A 20,895-nucleotide genomic window follows, 5' to 3' on the forward strand; every position below is an offset into this window, starting at 1 on the left:
AAAGAAAAGGCTTGTTATTGAAATTTAAATTCATAGTAGTGCTTTTGTTTTAAAAGTCTGACAATATTGTGAACATCAGAGACAGTTTATGCATCACTCTACTTTCCATCCCTTCTGATCCCATTACTCACCCGTAGGTGAAATGATAACTGGCTGCAGTTGCCGTTGCTCTCCAGCAGGTGGCAATGTGAGAGCTAGAGACAGCATGGTGCCCAGAGTGGTGCCCACATACAGGCAGGGTGTCAAAGCGCTGTCCCCCTTCCGGACAAAGGTGTCACTAAAGTGGAAGGAGCTGATGGACTCTCGTGCTTCCTTGTCGATGCTGGTGACGCTGGAGGAGCGCGAGCGGCTGAAAGAATTGTCCCTGTGGTCTAATGGGTTGGCACCCCGCGGCGGGCATACAGACAGGAGGACAGTAAGGAGAAAACAGAGAGAGGTAAAGCACCCGCAAAGCAGTAAAATCACAAGGCAGTCAACACAGATATGGACACTGTATCGTACATACAAAATAAAGTGATACATAAAAACAGCTCTTCATAGTGTCTTTAAGACATTTTACAGCAAACTCAAGACATACCAATTGAGTAACAACTGTATATGTTTATGACTGATCTCTGTATGATATTGACGATGTAGATACAGGAAACTGGGAGAGAAATCCAAGAGTATTCTGAACAGTGGGTAAATATATAAAAGGCTGGTCTAATTTATCTCTCTGAAGGATTGGTTAACAGAGCAGCATCCCCTGAAACCGTGTTGATGGGGACTTTATATTATACATACTTCATATCATATATTATACAATACAAACAAATCCAGTGCAATTATGCATTTGCACATTTTCACAGGTCGACCAACATTTTAAAATCCCCAATCAGCATTTTTATTAGTATGAAAGAACCAGCTATCAGGCACTTTGGTTATAACACTGGAACTCTTAAAACAAACATACAGTTAAATGTCTTGGCACTTGCACATTTTTAATTTGACAATGTCCCATCCAATGTTCTTGGTGCTTTAGAAGAATGTTGTACACCATGCTCCTTTTTTTCAAAGTAACAATATTTCTGTTTGGGCAATTTTTAAGGTACCAATCAGACAAAGAAAGGAAAGACAAAGAACACAGAAGAAAAAGAGAAAGCTGCAAAAGTAACAGAAAGCATTACGGTGAGATGGAGTGTGCATAGTTTAGCTTAGCACCATTGACCTCTAGTACAACCCCCACTAAGATCAAAAAAGTGGGAGTCGGAGCAGAACATTTCAGACTGAATTTAATTGCAACAATTTGATTTGGCTCAGTAAATTTAAATTCTGGTCAGATCAATGCTACTTGTATCTCATGCAAACTTAGGAGAATATCTGCACGGCATGCCAATTTTGAGGCTAATAACCAGATACAACTGGACTAATGGGATGTGGTTAGAGTCCAGGTGAAGTGAGAAAGATATACTGCATTTCACACAAATTGTTTGGAGACATGAAGTCATGGCTTACCCAAGTCTGGCTTTAGCTCAGTAGGCAAGCTTAATTTCCGTGACATCTTTGCTGGAAAAAAGAGAACATCCCTCTTTACAAACACACGTCTACGCTAACACACAATGCCATGCAAAGCTAGAGAACTAGCATTGAGCTAGGATTGTGCAGTGCTAAAATACACGAAAACGACAAAAGGCTGTGAAACAAAGTGCCGTGGGATTGTTAAATTGTCTAGGGGTCCCAAAATGCTTTACACAGGAGAAGACACTGCATAAGGACTCAGAGACAACCCTGTATATGACAGAGGCATGCTGTGGAAGACAAAACAAAGGAGGTGACCTCTGGTTGCACAATGCCCTGCAAGAGAGGACTGGTACAGTGAGATACATCAAAACTGCACAGCCAATCAGGACCCTCATGCCACAGGAGCATGCACCAAGAACAGGAAGGAAACAGAAATTACTGAACAGGAGATGGAAGAAGACAGTTGAAAAGATGGTTACTGAAGTAGTTACTGTAAGCTAGCTGAACTTTGTTGTTGTTTTTTGCTTCATTCATTAATAACCGTATTAGGCACACCCAAAACTGTCTCAACTAGTACAAAATACACTTGATTAATGTATGTGTGCATGTAATAGAAAACACTTTGGGTTTTTAGCTCTGGTGCTCAAATCATTCCATCTTTTAAAAGAGTGAACTTATAAATAGAAACAACCAGAAGTAAAGGTCATAGGTGTTATTTCTCTGTCTGTAGGAGAAAGAACTAAAAGGAAATCTATATGATGAAAGGGGACATTTATCATGCATTTACTTACAGTAGATGTTACGTTCACTAATGGTAGCAAGTCTTTTTTGGTTTGGAAAACTGACAGAAACCCACGTTGACAAATGAAGAAATGTAAACAAAAACCCCTGAAAAGTCTGTGACATCCTTTAATACCCTCAAGCCCACATTAGGTTGGGTGTAACTTGATTACATTTTTTGTTTCCATTTAAAAAAATAAAGTGCCAGATGCATAATTTGATTGTCCGACACTACGCATAATTGAGTTTTCAAAGCTCGCAGTTGTCCAGCTCCTGTCCATAATTTATGTACACAAATCTACTATGGATTACTCTTACCTTCTATTTACTTTAATCTAAGGGTTTTCACTTATTCTGGCTAATTAGACCTCTGCTCGGGTTATGGGAAGTATGTGAGGTCACCAACTCCATCAACCAATTAAACTAAAAAAGTGATGTCTCTGCCCTCACAGGTACAACAAAGCTAATAGGAAGATCGGTATTATGTGCAGTATATTCTGAGGCTTGGAATATTTTTTTAAACATGTTGTGTGAAACTTTTAACGGGGTTCCGACTAATTAAATGAGGTCAGGCTAGTTAAAAAGAATCTACGACGTTGGTTTAAGAAGGACTGGTCTAAAACTTGAGTCTCTGATGTAGCTGTCATTTTAGACACCTACTCATTGTCACCTGAATCAGAATGAAGGTAGAAGCCTGCCTTCCATATACAAAAAGCATTACTATATGTAATTATTTACTTCATCAACACACACTGAAGGCACACAAAGACAGAGTTAGACAGATGAGTTGCTCCCCCGCTCTGTGGTGTCATCATACTGTACATTGGACAGAGCCAATCTTGTAACTCATAATGTACGCGAAGAATCTGCTGTAGGAGGTCAGGACAGATATCACAGGCACATTTACAATATGACACTCGTGCTACTTACACGTAGCATGCAATGTGTGTCTAAGTTAATGCCGCTGTATTGTGTGTACACAGACCGCTGAATTCCTGGCCTGCTTCCAGGTTAGCCTCTGCTCCATGAGCTTTCAGTTCTCGGCGTATACCTTTCTAACTATATACTAGAGTACAGATGTAAAATATGAGCATGTTGTCATTTTAACCAAGAAAGAAATACTGTTGTTTACAATTCAATACAGTGAAAACCAAAAGATAGTGGAATAGAAGCTAACCCATAAGTGAAGCTAAATTTTGGCTCTATATGCTCTAGTCTACTTCTTCCCACTGTGGTGACCATGACACAGAGGACAGAGACAGGGGGGGCACACTTTGTCCTGCCTACACAGCCTCTCATGAAAATCTTTGGCCAATCTTACCTCCTCTACCACCTCCATTGTAGAATTGCGGTAGATTGCTGTTTGACATCAACACTTTTGGGGGTGTAAGGGGGAAAATAAAGTAGAGTAAAGTAAATGTGCAGTTAGAAACACCCTTTGGCTTGTTACTACACATACGCTGTCACTGTTTACCCTGATTAATCACTGTTTTTTTTTTTATCTTGAGCATCAAACTGTCCTTTTATTTCAATAAAACTGGTTCAAAATTCAGGACACTGATTTGACTAAAATATCCTGTTTTCTGATATAAAAACCCTGTATGCTAAAAACAGACGAGAGAATGCTGTACTGTATAGTATTACAAGTGGTTACTTTTTTATAATAAAAACAATTGGCCGGTTAAATCAAGTCAGGGGGAGGCTCTGATACCATTTATTTTAACAGTTATCTAAGGATAAAAGTCTATATGACATTTAACTTTTTATTGCATTTGTGCCCAAAATGAAAAAAAAAATCTAAATAATCCCAGTTTCATTTGGGTACCATAATGAGTAAAGATCAATCAAGCCCTTCCGCCCTATTACTATAAGTGGTTTAGCATTGACAACTGTAAGCAGCGATTATATTTTTTATGTTATTTTATACAAACTATTCCTAGGATTTTCTCAAATGAAATGACACTCTCTTAGCACTACTGGAGTCTTAATTCACTGCAACTTATTTCAAGGTAAAACTGCACAAAATATTATAAATATAAAATTTCCCACTGGCAGATTTTATTACTTACCGCAAGACAGTGAGAAAAAAGCTTCGCCCTAGACTAAATGACTGTTAAACAGATATATCTTTTGCAGGGAGGCACCTTATCTCTCTCTCTGTCCTATGAATAATGCAGAGCAGACAGATGTATCAGACCACAGTCTGGTGGCACCAGACATGGGGGGTAGGAGCAGTCATCATACCTGCAGCAGGACTCCAGACTTTGGGATTTGTTTTCTGTCTGACCTTTTTAAAAAGCTCCTTATTCAGTGCCAAGTTACCCCTAATGAGATGGATCTGGGCTGTTCTCTCACCTTCAGCTGAAATACTAATGACGTAAGAAGGCGGCTAGTAAAGAGCAAAAGAGCATCTTATAACACACAGTGTAGTTCTTCTGTGGTGGAGGTGCATGAAATTCTAAGTGACAATCGATTTTGTGGGTTTGCATTTGGTCATATTCACCGATATGAAAACTGCTTAATATGATAATGTTCTGTACAGATCTGCTTCAGCATAGTGAGTACACCCAGACACATTTTAACTGAAAGGAGATCCCTGCTCAAAATCCAAGTCAAAACTTAATTCACATCATCTTGCAAATGATATTATACATTTAACTGTGGAATATTCCTCACAATTATGCAGTTACTGAATATGTGAAAATACTCAAGGCCCACTTTTTAACTTATACTCTCATTAATGTAAATTAATGGGTTTCTCTTAGAGTTTTGTTTCATTCGATGTATAATTCTTAGCTGTCACACTGAATTAGCATGACAGAGATTGGATACGTTTACAGCCTATAACCCATTTTTCCACGATACCGTGTGAGATTAAAACAAATTTATTCCTGTCTATTGAACTCTGCAAAGTGGTAAAAGAATGCATGGACAAATGGGAAAATACTCTCAAAAACCCATAAACGTATGGTAATAAACTCAGTGCATTTCTAAAGACTGAGGTAGAATGAAATTGACAGCCAGACAATTTTACGGTTCAACAAAAAAAACCTTCTGTATAGTTCCAGTTTGATGAGCAACAATTTCAATAAAACAGTATTAAAAGTAGAGGCTCTTTTGAAACATTAATCTCTCTACCTGACAAAACGCCCCTCTTGCATTTAATACATGGTATTATAGGTATATTTTTGACTGGTTCACTGTTGGCTTTTTATGTCTAGATAACACAAAGCCTGCTGCTAGGTTTCTCGACTCTTCTCTTTTAATAAGACGCTGAAGGACATGTTACCTGAAGTAGGGGACTTGCAGCGGTCCTCTGATGTGGCTGAGCCCTCGTTGATGTCGCACAGACCTGCAGCAGAGATCATACAATTCAATTCATACAGAAATAATACCAAAAAAGAACCACTAGGGAGTTCATTCGTAAAAGTATAACACTACCCTTTTTTTTTTTTTACTGTATCATGCACTACCACTTCATAGAGAGCCTCAGATATCAACTGGGATTGCTGTATGTTTTTTTTTTGGGGAGATTGGACTGGACCATAAGAACAAATGGATGGTTTCCATGACGAATGTTCTCTTTACTTGACACGTAATCTGACCAACAGATTAGCCCATCAGAAACTCTGCTCAGATTTTAAACATGATAAAGATCTTGTGCATCTTTAATGTTACTTCATCCTGTTCTAATTCCTCCTTTTGCCATGTGCATGTTTGTGTATGAAAGTGTGTGTTTGTGTATGTGTGTGTGTGTGTGTGTTTGTGTGGGCGCGTGCGTGTGTGTGTGTGTGTGTGTGTGTGTGTGTGTGTGTGTGCGTGTGTGACATTGTCCTGTGAGGAGAAAGCCAATCAGACAGCAGTCTGGCAGAGAAACACAGCTGGATGCCTGATTACTGCTCACAGTCGCCAAGCTCTGACAGGTGCCAGCCCACTGCTCACCAGTCAGTGACACCAGATGCTCTGTGTGTACTTACATGTGCACGTGTTTGTGTATATGTGAGCGTTTGTGTGTGTACATTGGTTTTCTTGTGCGTGCGCCTGAATACATAGTTGCGTAGCTTATCTGTGCATAAATCACAAACATCAAAAATAAATCCTTCAGCATCCACAGCTTACTAACGCATCCATCAAACTTTTGCTTAAGTATGGGCAGTGCATCGTCATGACACTGCGGCATCCTCTAAGTAGCTGCACTGCCGTCATCTAACACAGGGTGGCAGTGTGTCCATATGGGAAGCATCTTATCAGCTATCAGTGGTACTATGAAGCTGCAGTGGCAATGTGTGTAAAAGGGATGGGCTATGGGAGGGTGTGTGTGAATGAGAAGGAGCAAAGAGACAGACAGAGAAAGAGGAAGATGGACAGAGAAAGAGTTTGTGTAGTCAAAGTGCTTCGTTGTGTATCAGCCTTCTGAACTAAGACTGGGTAGCATCATTTTTAGATGTACCGTGTGTTGTTCTATGATTTTGTTCATTCTCATATTTGGATCAGTTTACAGATCAGTTCAGGGATGCTTGGACCTGTGGGGTTGCTGAAAATCCCATTATAATGTTCACTGAAAGACTGGTTCGAATTCTAATGCAGACCTTTGCTGGAAAAAATCCTTGAATACAAAATATGATTTTGCTTCTTGTGCATTTCAGGAGTTCTTTAGCCCAATTTGCCTCAACCTGCCGTTTGTTTGTCTACCTACACTAGGCTCCATTTACACTGGAGTTTAACAAGTGACTTGCAAGTTTGGTGTTCAGCCATCTAGCTTTTGAGTTTGGGCAAAAAAAAGCTTGGATGTACAGTATGATTAGTCAGCTGAGGACATAAAACAATAGCAAGTTGTGTCTTGTGGCTGAGCTGTAATGGCAAAAAACAACAAACTTAGTCTTAGTCTTCTCCATCTATCCCTTTTCCTCATTACCTCCAGAAGGCTGCCGTGACTTTCTTGGCGAGCGGGGCTGTCTCTGGTAGGGGTCATTGGAGCCATAAAGCTCGACCGTCCCCAAGTTGAGCACTACCGTCTTCTGGACGTAGTCTACCACAGCCAGACCGTTACTGTTGCCAAACACCACACTGGGGAGGGGGTGATAGAGTGAGGTAGGAAGTGGAAAAAGAAGGAGAGGCGAGGGGGGAGGGAGAGAGCGCAAAGGGAAGATGGGTTATAGAAACATGGTCATCAGATTTGACTTAGTTTTCAGAGCTAGAAACACTGTAGTCAGAGCACAAAAACAGCTGGAATCTCCAAATATTCTTAGCAGCCATAAATCGTGTTGACAGGGCTGGTTGCCTCTGTAGCCATGAGCAGTTGCTGCTTGAACTGCAAAATTGTATGCATGTCCACTTTGCATATTTTGTCTTGATATATTTGACTCAACTTCAGATGATTATGAACTAGAATAAATAGTGGGCACTTTTCAGAAAAGATGTTCCTGTCTGTATACTTACAGGCCGTAGGAGGAATTGAGCGCCAGACTTGTGATCTGCTGCGGAGGCTCTCCGCTCACCCACACTAACTGGACCACCAAATCTACCTGGTAACCTGCAGACTGCTTCAGAGGGGTACTGCGCACTCTGGAGAGAAGAAGACAGAGTTGAATGGAAAAGAGTAGAGACAGCGAGAGGAACAGAAGAAATAAACTATTGTTTCAGAAAGAGAATGACAAGTGGTGCAGCTGCTGAAGCTGTTGTGTGTTGAGAGTCTGGCATGAGTGGCTGCAAGGGGATGATGGGAGGCCGTGGCTGGAAATGCTTCAGGCGCTGACTTAGTCTGTGCTAGAGTGCGAGTGCTTGAGGCGAAAGGCAAGACTCTTGTGTGTATGAGTGTATATAAGAATGTGTGCAAGCGCTTTTGAGAGTTTATGTAATCGGTATGTGTGTGTTTCATACTTGAGGCAGGGCATGTTGCCTCCGTCAGAGTTGTTGCTGCTCGTGGAGGGGTGTGAAGGTGGGCCGCTTGTCTGAGGTGAGGCACCGGGGGTGGGAAGCGCTGATGTCTGTTCTCCCCCTCCACCCCCGCCGTCTGGAGACTCTATGTCGTTCAGCTCGTACTGCATTCGCACTTCTACTAACTGTATAAGACAACACACACACACACACACACACACACACACACACACACACACACACACACACACACACACACACACACACACACACACACACACACAAACAGATTTATAGCATCAAAATCATGATAAAGACACAAAACTCTTGAAAACAACAATTCTTCATGAATTCCTCTGAGGATGGGAACAGTCATATGACCGTGAGTGACATCCACAGAGTCACTTGATAATCAACAATAGAGATTTGTTTGACATGTGTGTGTGCTTGTGTGTGTAGGCAGACTGTGGGTCAAAGAGGTCCTCCAATACTGAAATATTCCATTCCTTCTAAGTCCTCCTTCAGGCTACTTCTCTGCAACCTCCGCCTTCGCACAGCCACGCAAGCACGCACACACACACGCACACTACCTAAACTCACACATACTACCTAAACTCTCACACACACACACACACACACACACACACACACACACACACACACACACACACACACACAGACACAGACACACACACACACACACACTGTTCATAAACCCCTCTCTTTTGCATTCTGTCATCACACCTCCCACGCACTTTGATTGACAAGTGATCTCTTTCTAGAGCAAGTCTAGAGCAACAACACCACGGCAGTGACTGCTTAACAAGAAACATTGTTGCCAAAATTATAAATAAATAAAATATCTTGCTGGTTTACCAATTTAACACTCCACTGCTCAAGCAAAAAGCAAAAACTACACTTTTATACAGTATACATGCACCCTCTCACTTGTATTATAGGAGCTGCGAGCATTCTCGCACAGATTAAACAGCATTTCTCTTTACATTATGTCATTAAACACAGACTCCCAACACACCCCCATAAGCACTTACCTCGCTATCAAGGCAGATTATAATGACAGTCTAGCTTTGCTTGTTCACTGCTCCGTCTGTTGGCATGGCAACCATACTGCCTTTGACCATACTGTCTATGCCTTTGACTAGGCAGATATTTGAGGGCATGTGTGTGTTTGTGCTCTTAAAACAGTAAAGAAAGTGAGTGCTGAGGGCAAATAATAACAAACCCATGCAAAATGTATTCTTGATGAAAAGTTACACATGTCCCTTATTTGTCCCTTGTTTGTGCTTGTATGGTTACAAGAGTCTTACAATTAAATCTGGGAAAATATACAGTAGGTATATTTGTTTTTCTGTGTTCGCATTGAAAAATAAGCATTGCAAACCGTTACCCACCTGCACCACCTCAGTAGTTACTTCCAGTTTGCTGAAGCGGTAGATGATAACGTTGGCTGACACCCCGGCCACACACAGCATCCGGCTCTCAGGGCACCAGGCCATGATCTGAATGGCAAAGGGGTCTTCATCTGACACCTCGGTGCTGCTCTTGTCCTCCTTGGACCGGTTTCTGTCAAACACCTTGGCTGTTTTGAGCTTATAGAGCACCTGGAGCATTACTAGGAGAAAAGAGGAAAGTATCAGTTGCAATCCAGGGAAATCAGACAATCGAATAGGACTCTCAAGAATATGAAATCAGAGGCAATGTGGTGCTTTGAAATTTAAATCATCCATTATTACTACGTGTACAATAGTTAATCTAAATAATACTTATTTTGTTGATATTGACTGTGTGAAGGCTGGTGCACAAATTTAGAAAAACATTTATTAAAAAATACATTTCAATATTAGTTTTTAAAGTTGCTTCCTTTCCGTGAGCTTCCCTTTCGGTCTCAAAATTCAATTGGAACTCAAAATATACTTTGTTGCTTATTGTTTGTTCTAAACAATAATTATAATTTCTAAAGCGTAGACAAAGCTTAGCCGTTGAGTGAACTCACTTGCAGAAGCATCCCAGAACTTCACAGTTCCATCAGCATGCCTGGAAATTCAAGAGAGGAAGAGAAAGAAAAGATAAAAGTAGAGGAACAAAAGAGAGGTGACTTTTCATTAGTGTCCTGTTGTCTTGACTACTAACTTTGAATTCTAGTCTGATCAAAATAAATAATGTTGTACGATTTGCAGCATTAAAACATCACAAGAATATCAATTGAAGACACAAAACCCGATGTCTAGGTAGTAAATCAAAATTAAACAAAATATGAATAAACTCAAATATTTTGTTTGTTCCCCAATTAAGCATTTAACACAACCACAGCTCTCCTCTTTAGAGGGATTTAACTAATGATTTTCATGACTTCAGTCAAGGTTGTTTAACGAGGAGGTAACCAGTAGGTTGACTATATATATATATATATATATATATATATATATATATGACCAAAAGTTTATGGACATCCCTGTCCACAATCTTGTTTTGTACTTTTGTTCCTGAGGCTGTTTTTTCCGGTTGCTCGGCCCGTTAGTTCAACTCATGGGAAATCTTAACGCTATGGCATACAAAGATATTTAACACAACAGTTTGCTTCCAACTGTGTGGCACACGTTTGGAGAACATCCTGTCCTGTTTCAACATGACAATGCCTCTGTGCACGACGTGAGGTCCATGAAGAAATGGTTGCTCTGTTTTGGTGTGAAAGAATTTGACGGGCCTGTACAAAGCCCTGACCTCAACCTCATCAGACACCCCAGCTAGGATGCCGACTGTGACCGCTACTGTGGCCGACCGCACTACCTAAGCTCTAGTAGCCGAATGGGAGCAAATCCCTGCAGCCATGTTCCAATCACATATGGGCATAATGCTCAGATGTCCACATATTTTTTGGCCATGTAGTGTAAATTCTGTAAGTAACAGAACATCCAGCAACGTCCACATTGCTAATTGCCTAAAAAATGATTGAGTGTGCACAGGATTACATTAAACAACAGGTGCTAAGCATGACAGCTTCTCCATGAGGTGTCACGGAAAAGGACATTGTCATAAAAAACATGTATTTTGTTTGCCATTTCTTCCCCTCACACTTCTCATCGTTCAGCTGAGTGGATTGGGAGAGGAATATTTTGCAGGCTGTGGCAGGAAGGAAAAGGAAAGGAGCCAAACCAATACTTTAATGTCAATTCTTTAGTGTGTGTGTGTGTGTGTGTATGTGTGTGTGTGTGTGTTCTGTTAAAAACACCCCTTCTCCCCTTGTTGACAGCTTAGAGCGGGATAATAAACATTAAAATGGAGCAAGGTGCACATGATTGGAATATATAAAGACCTACAGTAAATATTCTAAGCCTCTCCTTCGCTGTGGAGACCAGACAGTGCAGGCAGGAGAGGTGAAAGTAATTGAGTTGCAGCAAGACGATAATGATAATGCTAATGAAATCAGTGTTGTCTTACCCAGTGATGATGATCTCTGGGTAGCTCTGTGTGCCTTGACCCCAGTTTCCGCCATTAATAGGCCATTCCTGGATAGACAGCAGATACACACATTACATTAGAGTGAATGAGAGACCACAGGTAGAATGTTAACAAACAGCACGTCAATAGAAACACTGATTTCAGAAAAGATGACATGATAAAACCGCACTTGTGCATGGGAAAACAAAGATAGGGATCCTTTGTGGACCTCCATCAGTGCGTCTTCAATTATACATTATGCACCTCAATGAGTGTGTGTCTCCATCTGAGGGCGTGTGTGCATGTTGGCAGGGGGTTTGGCTTTGAACACGTTGACACATACAAAGGTCACCATGATGACTCATGGTGATCTTTATGTGAGAATGCCATCCCGCAGCTCAGCTAGGCCTTTGCTTAAAAAAAAAAAAAAGGGAAAAAAGCAGCAGCCAGGCAGCCAGTTTAGGTCAGTACATGCTGACATTTCCAACAGAAAGCTAGAACAAGGCGACAGGGAAAAGAACATAGGCATACATAATGGCTGAAGGAGCAGGGGGTCTGTCTTAGATGATACAGGGATAGGAGATGAGAATGAGAAGAGAAAGGAGGTGTACAAAGAGAGAGGATGATCGTTAAGTATTATGACACTAGTATATAGTCGGTTTAGCTTCACGGAAACATTGAGAAAGATACTTTAGCACTAAATTAACTCATGCTGCATCCAGTTTGTAGCAAAAACATGCATGTATGTATTAATGTGTCCTTTGTTAAGTAACCTTGTTGTTCTTGGAGTGCGGCAAGATGGTTAGAGGGTATAGTGTGGAACATTTACATTTCTAATTTAGGCATTAAGCTCTTTTACGACACTGCTATCCAGAATGACATGAAGGAAAATTCCACCCTCTGGCTGGGAGGTGTGTTCAACAGTTACTTCACTGACTTCACGGAGTAATGGTGATTTATTATGTTTTTATTTATTTGAAGTTAAACAGAAGTCTGATTCTGCATAAACCTGCATTGTGTAATTTTTTGAGTTGATTCTTAGCAAAAAAAAACTTTGTTCTTTCACAAATATGTGCTCACTCATGTGTAATTACTTCCACCAACTAATCAAAGTATTGTCGTAACTGTAGAATGTAAATGTAAATGTATAATCTGACATTCAGATAATTCAGAATACATATGAGCGACTCGCTCGAATGACGGCACCCATGTAGCGACTCCATCTTTAAAATACATTAGCCAAAGAGGGACATACCTCCGTATTTTGCCCTCTTATACCTATTGGCACCGTGACGAATGCAAGGGAGAGATTACTCGCCAGGGAAGCGAAAAAGAGAATTAAAACGACAACGCGACAGGCAAAGCAACAAGACCAAAGTTAATACTGGAGTGGCTAGAACAACTGCGTGTAAACGATGGAGAGAGCTAATTCCGGGTTCGGCCACCGTAGGAGGAGGGGCTAGAAAGTAATATTCAGTTGGTTGTCATATACAATTTCACAGCTAGATGGGAGAAATTCTTACACAATGTAGCTTTAAGAAATGGTTGCAAACAATCATGACAAAGAGTAAGCAATTTCTGTAGCGCTTATTTTACAGTTCTGTAATTTCCTAATAATTTCCCAGAAATATCTTTGTAATTTGGTACTAATTATAGGAACAAGACAGCTGAGGGTGATGGTAATGTCTATAGTTTTTCTAGTATTTGCTAAAACTAGCGATTTTTTCAGTTGGTACACCTGCCAGTATAACTAAGAGAGTATTTTAGTCTGTGCACAACAGGTTAACATGCAAAGTGTAACATAATAATAAATTAGTATTGCATAATATTTTGTAATGTCATGTTTTGTTTGCAATGCTTCTAATCTACTGAGAAGAAACAAATATCACTTCCTCTCCCACCAATTATTTCTCCTTTCCTTGCAAAAATTGTAAACCTGGAAATAAGCCCTGGCTCTTTAATTCTGAGGGTCTCTATCCAAAGCCTGACATTTACCACTGCTATGTTATATGTGAAAGACTGTTCCATTAAGGTTCCCACAACAGTAAGAAAGACCAGTGGCGGTTCTAGACCATTTCAAATGGAGGGGTCAGGCTGGGACGATGTGCAGGTTTAGGGGTAGCAAATATATTACATGTAAGCACAAGTGTTACATACCACCAAGCCTCCATAGGTTTGGTTCTACAAAAGACTAACGATACACATATAACAATAAACACAAGAATTGTTAACCTACATTTTATTTATGTATCAGTTAGGGGGGCCAGAGGGGGGTCAAGGCTTAATATTACAGGGGCACTGGCCATCCTTGCCCCACCCCCCCTAGATCCGCCACTGAGAAAGTGAAATATGAAGGGTTGCAAAATAAAGCTTTCCTATATATTACCTTCTTGCTGTAGCCCTGTCGTTTCTGCCGCGAACCAACAGAGTAAAGTGCAGGTATGAGGTCCACAGGGCAGTCGGCAAAGTACTCGCAGCAGGTCACAGGAGACTCGTGGATAGTCAGAGGATAGGGGTTCTCGAATATAGGGTAACTGTTCGCAAGAGGGCACAGACAAAGTCACTCTTAATTCAATTAGTCTGCCTGCCAAGTATCAGTGCATTAATCTCATTCAGTACTGCATGCACACTAAAAAATAAGATTAATGAAAGTAAGTTATATCATGTAGAGGCAAAATATAATGAAGATAACGAGTGATAATAGGCCAACTGTGTCATTTTAGCCCACATTTAAGGAAGAAAAAATGATGAAGAGGTATTTAATAAAGAGTCAGACTCACCCATTTTGTGCAAGGTCGATCACCACTAAATCCTTTTCTAAAAGGACCACCACAGCGTAAGGTTCCTGAAAATCTGCACAGAGAAACAGCGAGACAAGTCATTCATCACACCATACTTTCAGTAGTGTTAGAATTCCTAGAGAGAGAGAGAACTCCCCTGAAATCTACAAAACCACAGGGGAGGAATTTCTCAGACTTTATATGGCAAATGTTATTATCATATCTGTGCCCTGAAGTTGTGAGGGCAGGAATGTTTAACGCTTAATTTTCATTAATCTATGTGATTTGTGTCTGTGGGGGATATTGCTCTGGTTAAATATTTGTATCAGTCTGATTTGGGAGTAGAATTTCATATAAAACCTTAAGATGATTCTCCCTTATAACAGATTTTAAACCTTTGTATTGAATGAATTGATAATAGGAATGCACTGATTCCATCCACAGATATATATTTAACTTATAAGGCACAGCACTGGAACCAGTACAGATACCCTGCTATTTGCACATATCTCTGATTCTAGTCACAGTCTGAAAGCATTATAAAAGTCATAAATACTAATAAGGGGGGGGGGGCACACACATCCAGCAATAACATAAATAAATAAATAGGTCAGGTCTGACAGATAAATTGCAAATACAAACATAATACAAAGAAAATTCATGCTCATTAATAATTAATTAAAAGGATGCAAAGAATTCCTTACTTTCATAAATTTACACGGATCACATCAGAGCTGCCCAGTTTTTTTCTTCTATGTTTAGCCACTAAATGCCTCCTCTGAAGTAGCAGGGGGTTAAGTGCTTAACTTTAGGGCACATTGACAAAATGTATGATACAGTAAGAGAAATAACTACATTTCTAACACTTAAAAAGCTTGGTGCAATGGCTGTAAAAAAAACAAACACAGGGCCTTATGGCAGACAGTAGTTACAATTCCTATTTTGGACGTTTGATTTGGAAATAGCATCACACACCACAGAGACCATTCAGATTTGTAAATTATTTGTATGTGTGTGTGCCTGCAAACTAGTGTTCAGAGAACAAATCTGTTGTTTAAAGCTGAAAGGCCTCAGGCTGTCAGAGTCCAACCAAGGTTAAAACACTTTGACAACTGTTGTCACTACATCTATCACTGTCCTTCTCATTTTACTTGGCAGGCACTGGTCTACAAGTGGTTCACATTCTCTTGTGACTCATTATGCAACTTTAAACAGTATCTCTATGTCTGTCCGTTTCGGCATTTGGGAGATGTTGATGTAACTGTAATTATGGCCAATTTCAATGCTTATTTACCTAAAGATACAAACTAATTACAAATAAGGTAATCAGCAAAACAAAAAATGATTTTCTATGATAAAGAAAAAGCTGGTCAAACTTGTAAATAAAGATGTGAATGGAGCAACACCAGGAAAACTCCATCTAATGAGGAAGGCCATGAGGTGTGGCTGAAAGCTTCTGAAAAAACAAGTAAGTTGACATTGTTGTAAGAATATTTTGTGAAACTGCTATTTCCAAGGTCAAAAATGAATCTCCAAGTTTAAGATCTAATCTAATTTACTCAGAATGACTGTATGTATTTTTATGAGTTGTACTTCACCTCTGAATCTTTGTCTCTGTCTGTATACTGTACCTCTCTGCTACTTTGTGTACCTGTACTAGTATGTGTTACGATACTTTGTCTGCATCTGCAGTCAGATGATCATGGATGATCCACCTCCTCTACTCTAACGCTAGTTTACTGTAAGCGTGCAAACATACACATCAGCAGCCAGACAGACAAGTATTGTTTAATCCAAAGACCCAGTAATGTCCATTACTATATGAAATCAGCGGGTGGGGACATCAGGTTGCCAGTGAGAAGTCGCCATTATTACATAACTCACTAATCCTTTCTGACGCTGTATATGTACCAGATAACGCTGTACCAGAGTTTACATACTGGATTACATACAGTCAGGATCCTATACTGTACCATTCAGCTGCACTTTGACTTGTTTTTGCTGCTAACTCCTCAATACAGGAAATAAGATATTAATTTAATTTAGATGGAAGGCTATTGTGTTCAAAGAGATGAAATGAAAAAAGTAATGTGCTGTGTTAGATAATGAAACTGGAATAGGATCCTTCCCCTTGGGGAATTTCATATTTATTACAGAAACACTAATACAGGGGCCAGCAATCCGACAAAATTAAAAGAAATAGAAAGGTGTGTGTGCGGGTGTGATTCTAATGCATTGACGAAAGGAGGATAAGATGACAATTCCCATACAAATAAAATGCTCAGACATGCACACACCATATGAGCACATCCACCACAAAATAGACACAAACTCACCATTAGAGTATGGTGTCTCACAGAGTGTAAGGAAGTCTACTATAGGATAGTCCATTTCCAGCACCGCGGTACTTTTCCCGTGCATTACTGTCAAACAAGGCCGCCGGCCCACCGTGTCGTAGGACAGACCACCAGACAGGATTATAAAGGGCTCCCTGGAACGTACACACACATATAGGTATAAAGATTTTACTGGCAACCACAAAAAAGTACTAGTTTTTGATTGGTCCATTCAAGATATTTTTACTGTAGTAACTGAACAAAGTATTGGAAAATACAGCCCTGATACATTATGCCATGATACAAAGAGGAGTGGTGTTTTCTTCATCACATTATTTTAATATCAGAAGATTGACGTGTATGAGTTCTGGGTAGCTCTTAGTCTGAAGCACATGTGTTACTTACATTGCCTTTGCAACAGCTTTTAACCCGTGTCAATAACTTTGATGTGTCTTTTTCTATTATTGTGATCAAAGGCATCGGACTGAGAGGGGGAAAGGGGACTGAGTATATAGGGCCCTCATGTGAGAAGGGGGCCCACAAAGATACTAGAAGGAATAGCCGTGGATGCGGGGAGGGCCCATACAGGATGCCTGTGTACAGGGTCCAGAAGTTTGTGCTACGCCCCTGACTGTGATGTATAATTACTAATGTAATATATGTGTGTGTGTGTGTGTGTGTGTGTGTGTGTGTGTGTGTGTGAGAGAGAAAGATCCAAAAAAGCCCCTTTGAATTGAAAGAGAGAGAGAGAGAGAGAAAGATTCTATACAGTACAGTATAACATCTATGTGACACACATCTATGTATAAGAGAGAGAGATAGAAAGAGATAGAAAGAAAGAGAGAGAGAGAGAGAGAGAGAGAGAGAGAGAGAGAGAGAGAGAGAGAGAGAGAGAGATACCTTACCCAATTCTAGTGGTTTTGTACTCCACTTTGAGAATGGGTTTGCAAGGCTCTGGCTTCTTCCCGTCCTTGGGCTGTTTTCCTAAAATAGAACAAACAAAATTTACTTTAGTTGGCCAGTTCATCTCTCTTCACCTCCTCTCCTCTCTTGTTTGTCCTGTCATCTCATATTTTTTCTCCCCAGAAGCTGCACTTAAATTGCAGCTCTAAACAGTAGCCAGACAATAACAAAAGGCTATTCATCAGAGAGGATAAAGACAAATGCAGGGGTAGGGACATGCAAAGAAGGTGTGACGACCGTGGATGATTTACAGATTCCATCTATTCAAATCTCAAGGTTGCTCCGTGCGCAAGCAAATTTGCACATCCATCACACGTGTGAATATTTTTGTATCAGAATGCACAATAAGTGGCTGAATATATATTTGAACTGTAACTGAAGAGTCACAGTGAGCCCTAAGGGAGGTTATACAAAGCAAGTCTGTATAATAAAGAACTGCTTTGAATAACTACATCTAAATAACAGATATCTAAAAAGACAATTAAAGGAGGACTTATAAGCTTTACTTAAACCTGTCAAAGGAATTTGCATAATTGTCCATTAAATACCAAACTAATTATGTATGCAGCAGTGGGAGAAACAACTAATTAAAAAGCCTGTGTGGTGGTTCTGCAATCCCCGACACACAAAACCAGCTTGAGAAACTGGTTAGAAGTTTTCCCTTTCATTTAATTTCTTTCTTTGTTCCTCTTTCTGACTCTCTCTGTCCATTTGTTGCACTCACACACTGTCTAGTTCTTCCAGGCCCTTCATCTGGGTGAGTTGTCAGAGTGCTCTGTGGGGTGAGTAGGTGTGTGGGGAGACAAAGGAGTACTGTATGGATTAAAATGCATCTTCAAAAGAGCAGACTTGCTTTTCTACAGGAAATAAACAGAGCACCGGAATTAACGTATGCACATGCATACACAAAGTAAAGCAAACAGAGGCAGGACATAATTGAACTGACAATACAGTAATCCTCTTGACTGAAATGGGGAAAAGATGAGGGAGCCATGTGCAGGAGACTCTGGATTTGATGAGTATAGAGACAGATGTGGCTGAAGGCACTAGTATCATATTGTAAAACTTGTACTCAAACTCTACTATAAGACCTTAAAAGTAATCAGACTTTTAATCTGTGTTTTTTTATGTAAGGAGATGGATGCTTTTATCTCCATATGGCCTATCTTACATAAGGTTTGATGGCCACAAGTATTTGTGTAAGTAAGAAGAATCATTTTTTTCTTGGGAGCAGTGGTTCCTAACCTTTTTTGTGTTTGACCCCTCAATACGAACCAATGTCTATTTGTTAAAAAGACTCCATGTCTATAAGTTGTGAGCAGTTCGATTGCAGGGTAATTTTCTTGTTCATTTTGAATACATTTCATAAGCCAAAAGAGGTACAATTATTCAAAATTTCACAAAAACAGCAAAACGATGCAGTTTTTTCCCCCTAGTTTTATTTTCATAATCATCTTGCAGCCCCTTAGACCTATCTTGTAACTGACTGCTTTTAGTAGGTTGGAAACCACTGATTAGAGGAGTCTCTTTACGTTTCCAGCAACCAGTTTGTCTCAGGGTATGATAATAATAATATAATAATAAAAAAACTGTATTTATTTAGCACGTCATACAAAAAAGATACCATACAATGTGCTTCACAATAGATGAAAAATACACGTAAAAATACAGATGTAAGAAATAAGGAACACTGCAAACATAGCAAAAAGGATATTTAAAAAGAAACAAAAAAAAGAGCAGTAAATAAATTACAATTAATACCGTTGGTTAAATAAAATACTTTAAAAGTTTCTAGGGTAAAAGATATATTTGCCAAGCATATTTTTTGGCTTAGGATGTCTTCAAACAATGTTTTATCTGCATGTTTTGAAAGGAAGTTTTGAAATCATGTTTCAGATTTTATTTTATTTTTCTCAAGGAACAGATATGTTGGGCAAAACAAGACAAATTCACTATTGTTGAGGGATTAAATTATAAATATAAATAAAAAAGATCAAGTATGGGGTTATTAATAATTACCTAACATTATATAGTTAAATGTAAAGTTAAAATTAAATCCTTGACATGTATGACATGTAATCTACCAGAATTGCTGAATTCCAACATATTTTGAGTATGTTGGAATGAGAGGTCCGACATGCATCTGGCTATGGATGAAATCCCTCCCCGTTTACGATATACCAATAGTGGACTATAGAATAGTGAAAAATATCCTCCAGGTCCCAAAATTGCCACAATGGAACACTATATGTGAACACTTAAGAGTATCTATTCTATAGAGAGTAGTATATGAGTGAGTTAGGGAGTGATTTCAGACAGTGTGTGTGAGTGTGTGTTTGTATTTATGTGTGTTTCCACCTCCTTACCGTGTGGGGTGATTGTCTGTATGGGCTTGCCCTGGCCTCTGATGTTCCATATGGTCAGAGTTCCGTCTGAGTGACTGCAAATGAACTGCTTGCCCTCGTGATGCCAGGCAACTGAGTGGATCGCCTAGGAAACGACATGCAGGAAGCAGGCGGGGTTAGTGGTTCAGCAGGATAAAACATCATGTGCCACCATCTCCCTACAAGTTTGTTGCATTGCGGCAGCCATACGGTACACGGTACAGTGTTCATATGTGGGTTAAACGCCCCTGACTCTGGATTATACACTCTTCAACAGATGGTGAAAGGGAGATAAAAGGGTACGGCCCCTGACTTCAGAACATTTCCTGCGGCATAAATGCATATATTAGAAGAAGCTTTTATATGACCAATTTAATGAATGTGGAGAAAAGCCGGAAATGGGTTGGTCATTTTATTCAAGATCGCCAGGCGTAAGGTTTTAGTACCATGGCAATCATTTTAACAATTCTATTTCATAAAGACACAAATTCACAGAAGGAAAAAAAGGTCTTGGACAGTTGAAACACAGTTGTTCTGGTGCATTCAGGTTCATCTGGTGTCATTTGGAGTCGTGGATTTAAGATAAAAGTATTTAGTTAGTCTGTCTGTTAAACCCAAAAAGCAAAGAAGAAGCAGAGAGGGTAAAAGAAAAAAATAGTCTGTCAGTAATGTGTATTTAAAAAGTAAGCAAGGAAGTTATAAAACAATTGCAAGTTTAAAAGAGGAAATGAAAGTAATCCCAATTCTAATGTCTACATTATATACTACTTACCTTTGCGTTAGGCCTTTAACGCCATGACAAAGGTGACAAAAAAT

At 39.8% G+C, this 20,895-nt stretch overlaps 1 protein-coding gene across 3 annotated transcripts in view; it reads right to left on the reverse strand.

Moving 5' to 3' along the window:
• stxbp5a (syntaxin binding protein 5a (tomosyn)) overlaps window positions 1-20,895 on the reverse strand; it is a 105,579-nt gene that overhangs the window by 6,499 nt on the left and 78,185 nt on the right. Inside the window, exons 8-21 of one of the 3 annotated variants that reach the window (XM_028605793.1) lie at window positions 20,062-20,185; window positions 17,638-17,716; window positions 16,733-16,887; window positions 14,397-14,469; window positions 14,003-14,150; window positions 11,617-11,684; window positions 10,172-10,212; window positions 9,570-9,790; window positions 8,161-8,342; window positions 7,720-7,845; window positions 7,196-7,347; window positions 5,570-5,632; window positions 1,495-1,545; window positions 132-371 (exon numbers count right to left, since the gene is read on the reverse strand). In XM_028605793.1, the coding sequence (XP_028461594.1) occupies window positions 132-371; window positions 1,495-1,545; window positions 5,570-5,632; window positions 7,196-7,347; window positions 7,720-7,845; window positions 8,161-8,342; window positions 9,570-9,790; window positions 10,172-10,212; window positions 11,617-11,684; window positions 14,003-14,150; window positions 14,397-14,469; window positions 16,733-16,887; window positions 17,638-17,716; window positions 20,062-20,185 (1,723 nt within the window). Of the gene's footprint in view, window positions 1-131; window positions 414-1,494; window positions 1,546-5,569; window positions 5,633-7,195; window positions 7,348-7,719; window positions 7,846-8,160; window positions 8,343-9,569; window positions 9,791-10,171; window positions 10,213-11,616; window positions 11,685-14,002; window positions 14,151-14,396; window positions 14,470-16,732; window positions 16,888-17,637; window positions 17,717-20,061; window positions 20,186-20,895 lie in introns of all 3 variants that reach the window. The other 2 variants (XM_028605792.1, XM_028605794.1) reach the window with 2 other exon arrangements.

Source organism: Perca flavescens, chromosome 18 (assembly GCF_004354835.1).
Source record: "Perca flavescens isolate YP-PL-M2 chromosome 18, PFLA_1.0, whole genome shotgun sequence".
In the NCBI taxonomy this organism is placed as follows: Eukaryota; Metazoa; Chordata; class Actinopteri; order Perciformes; family Percidae; genus Perca; species Perca flavescens.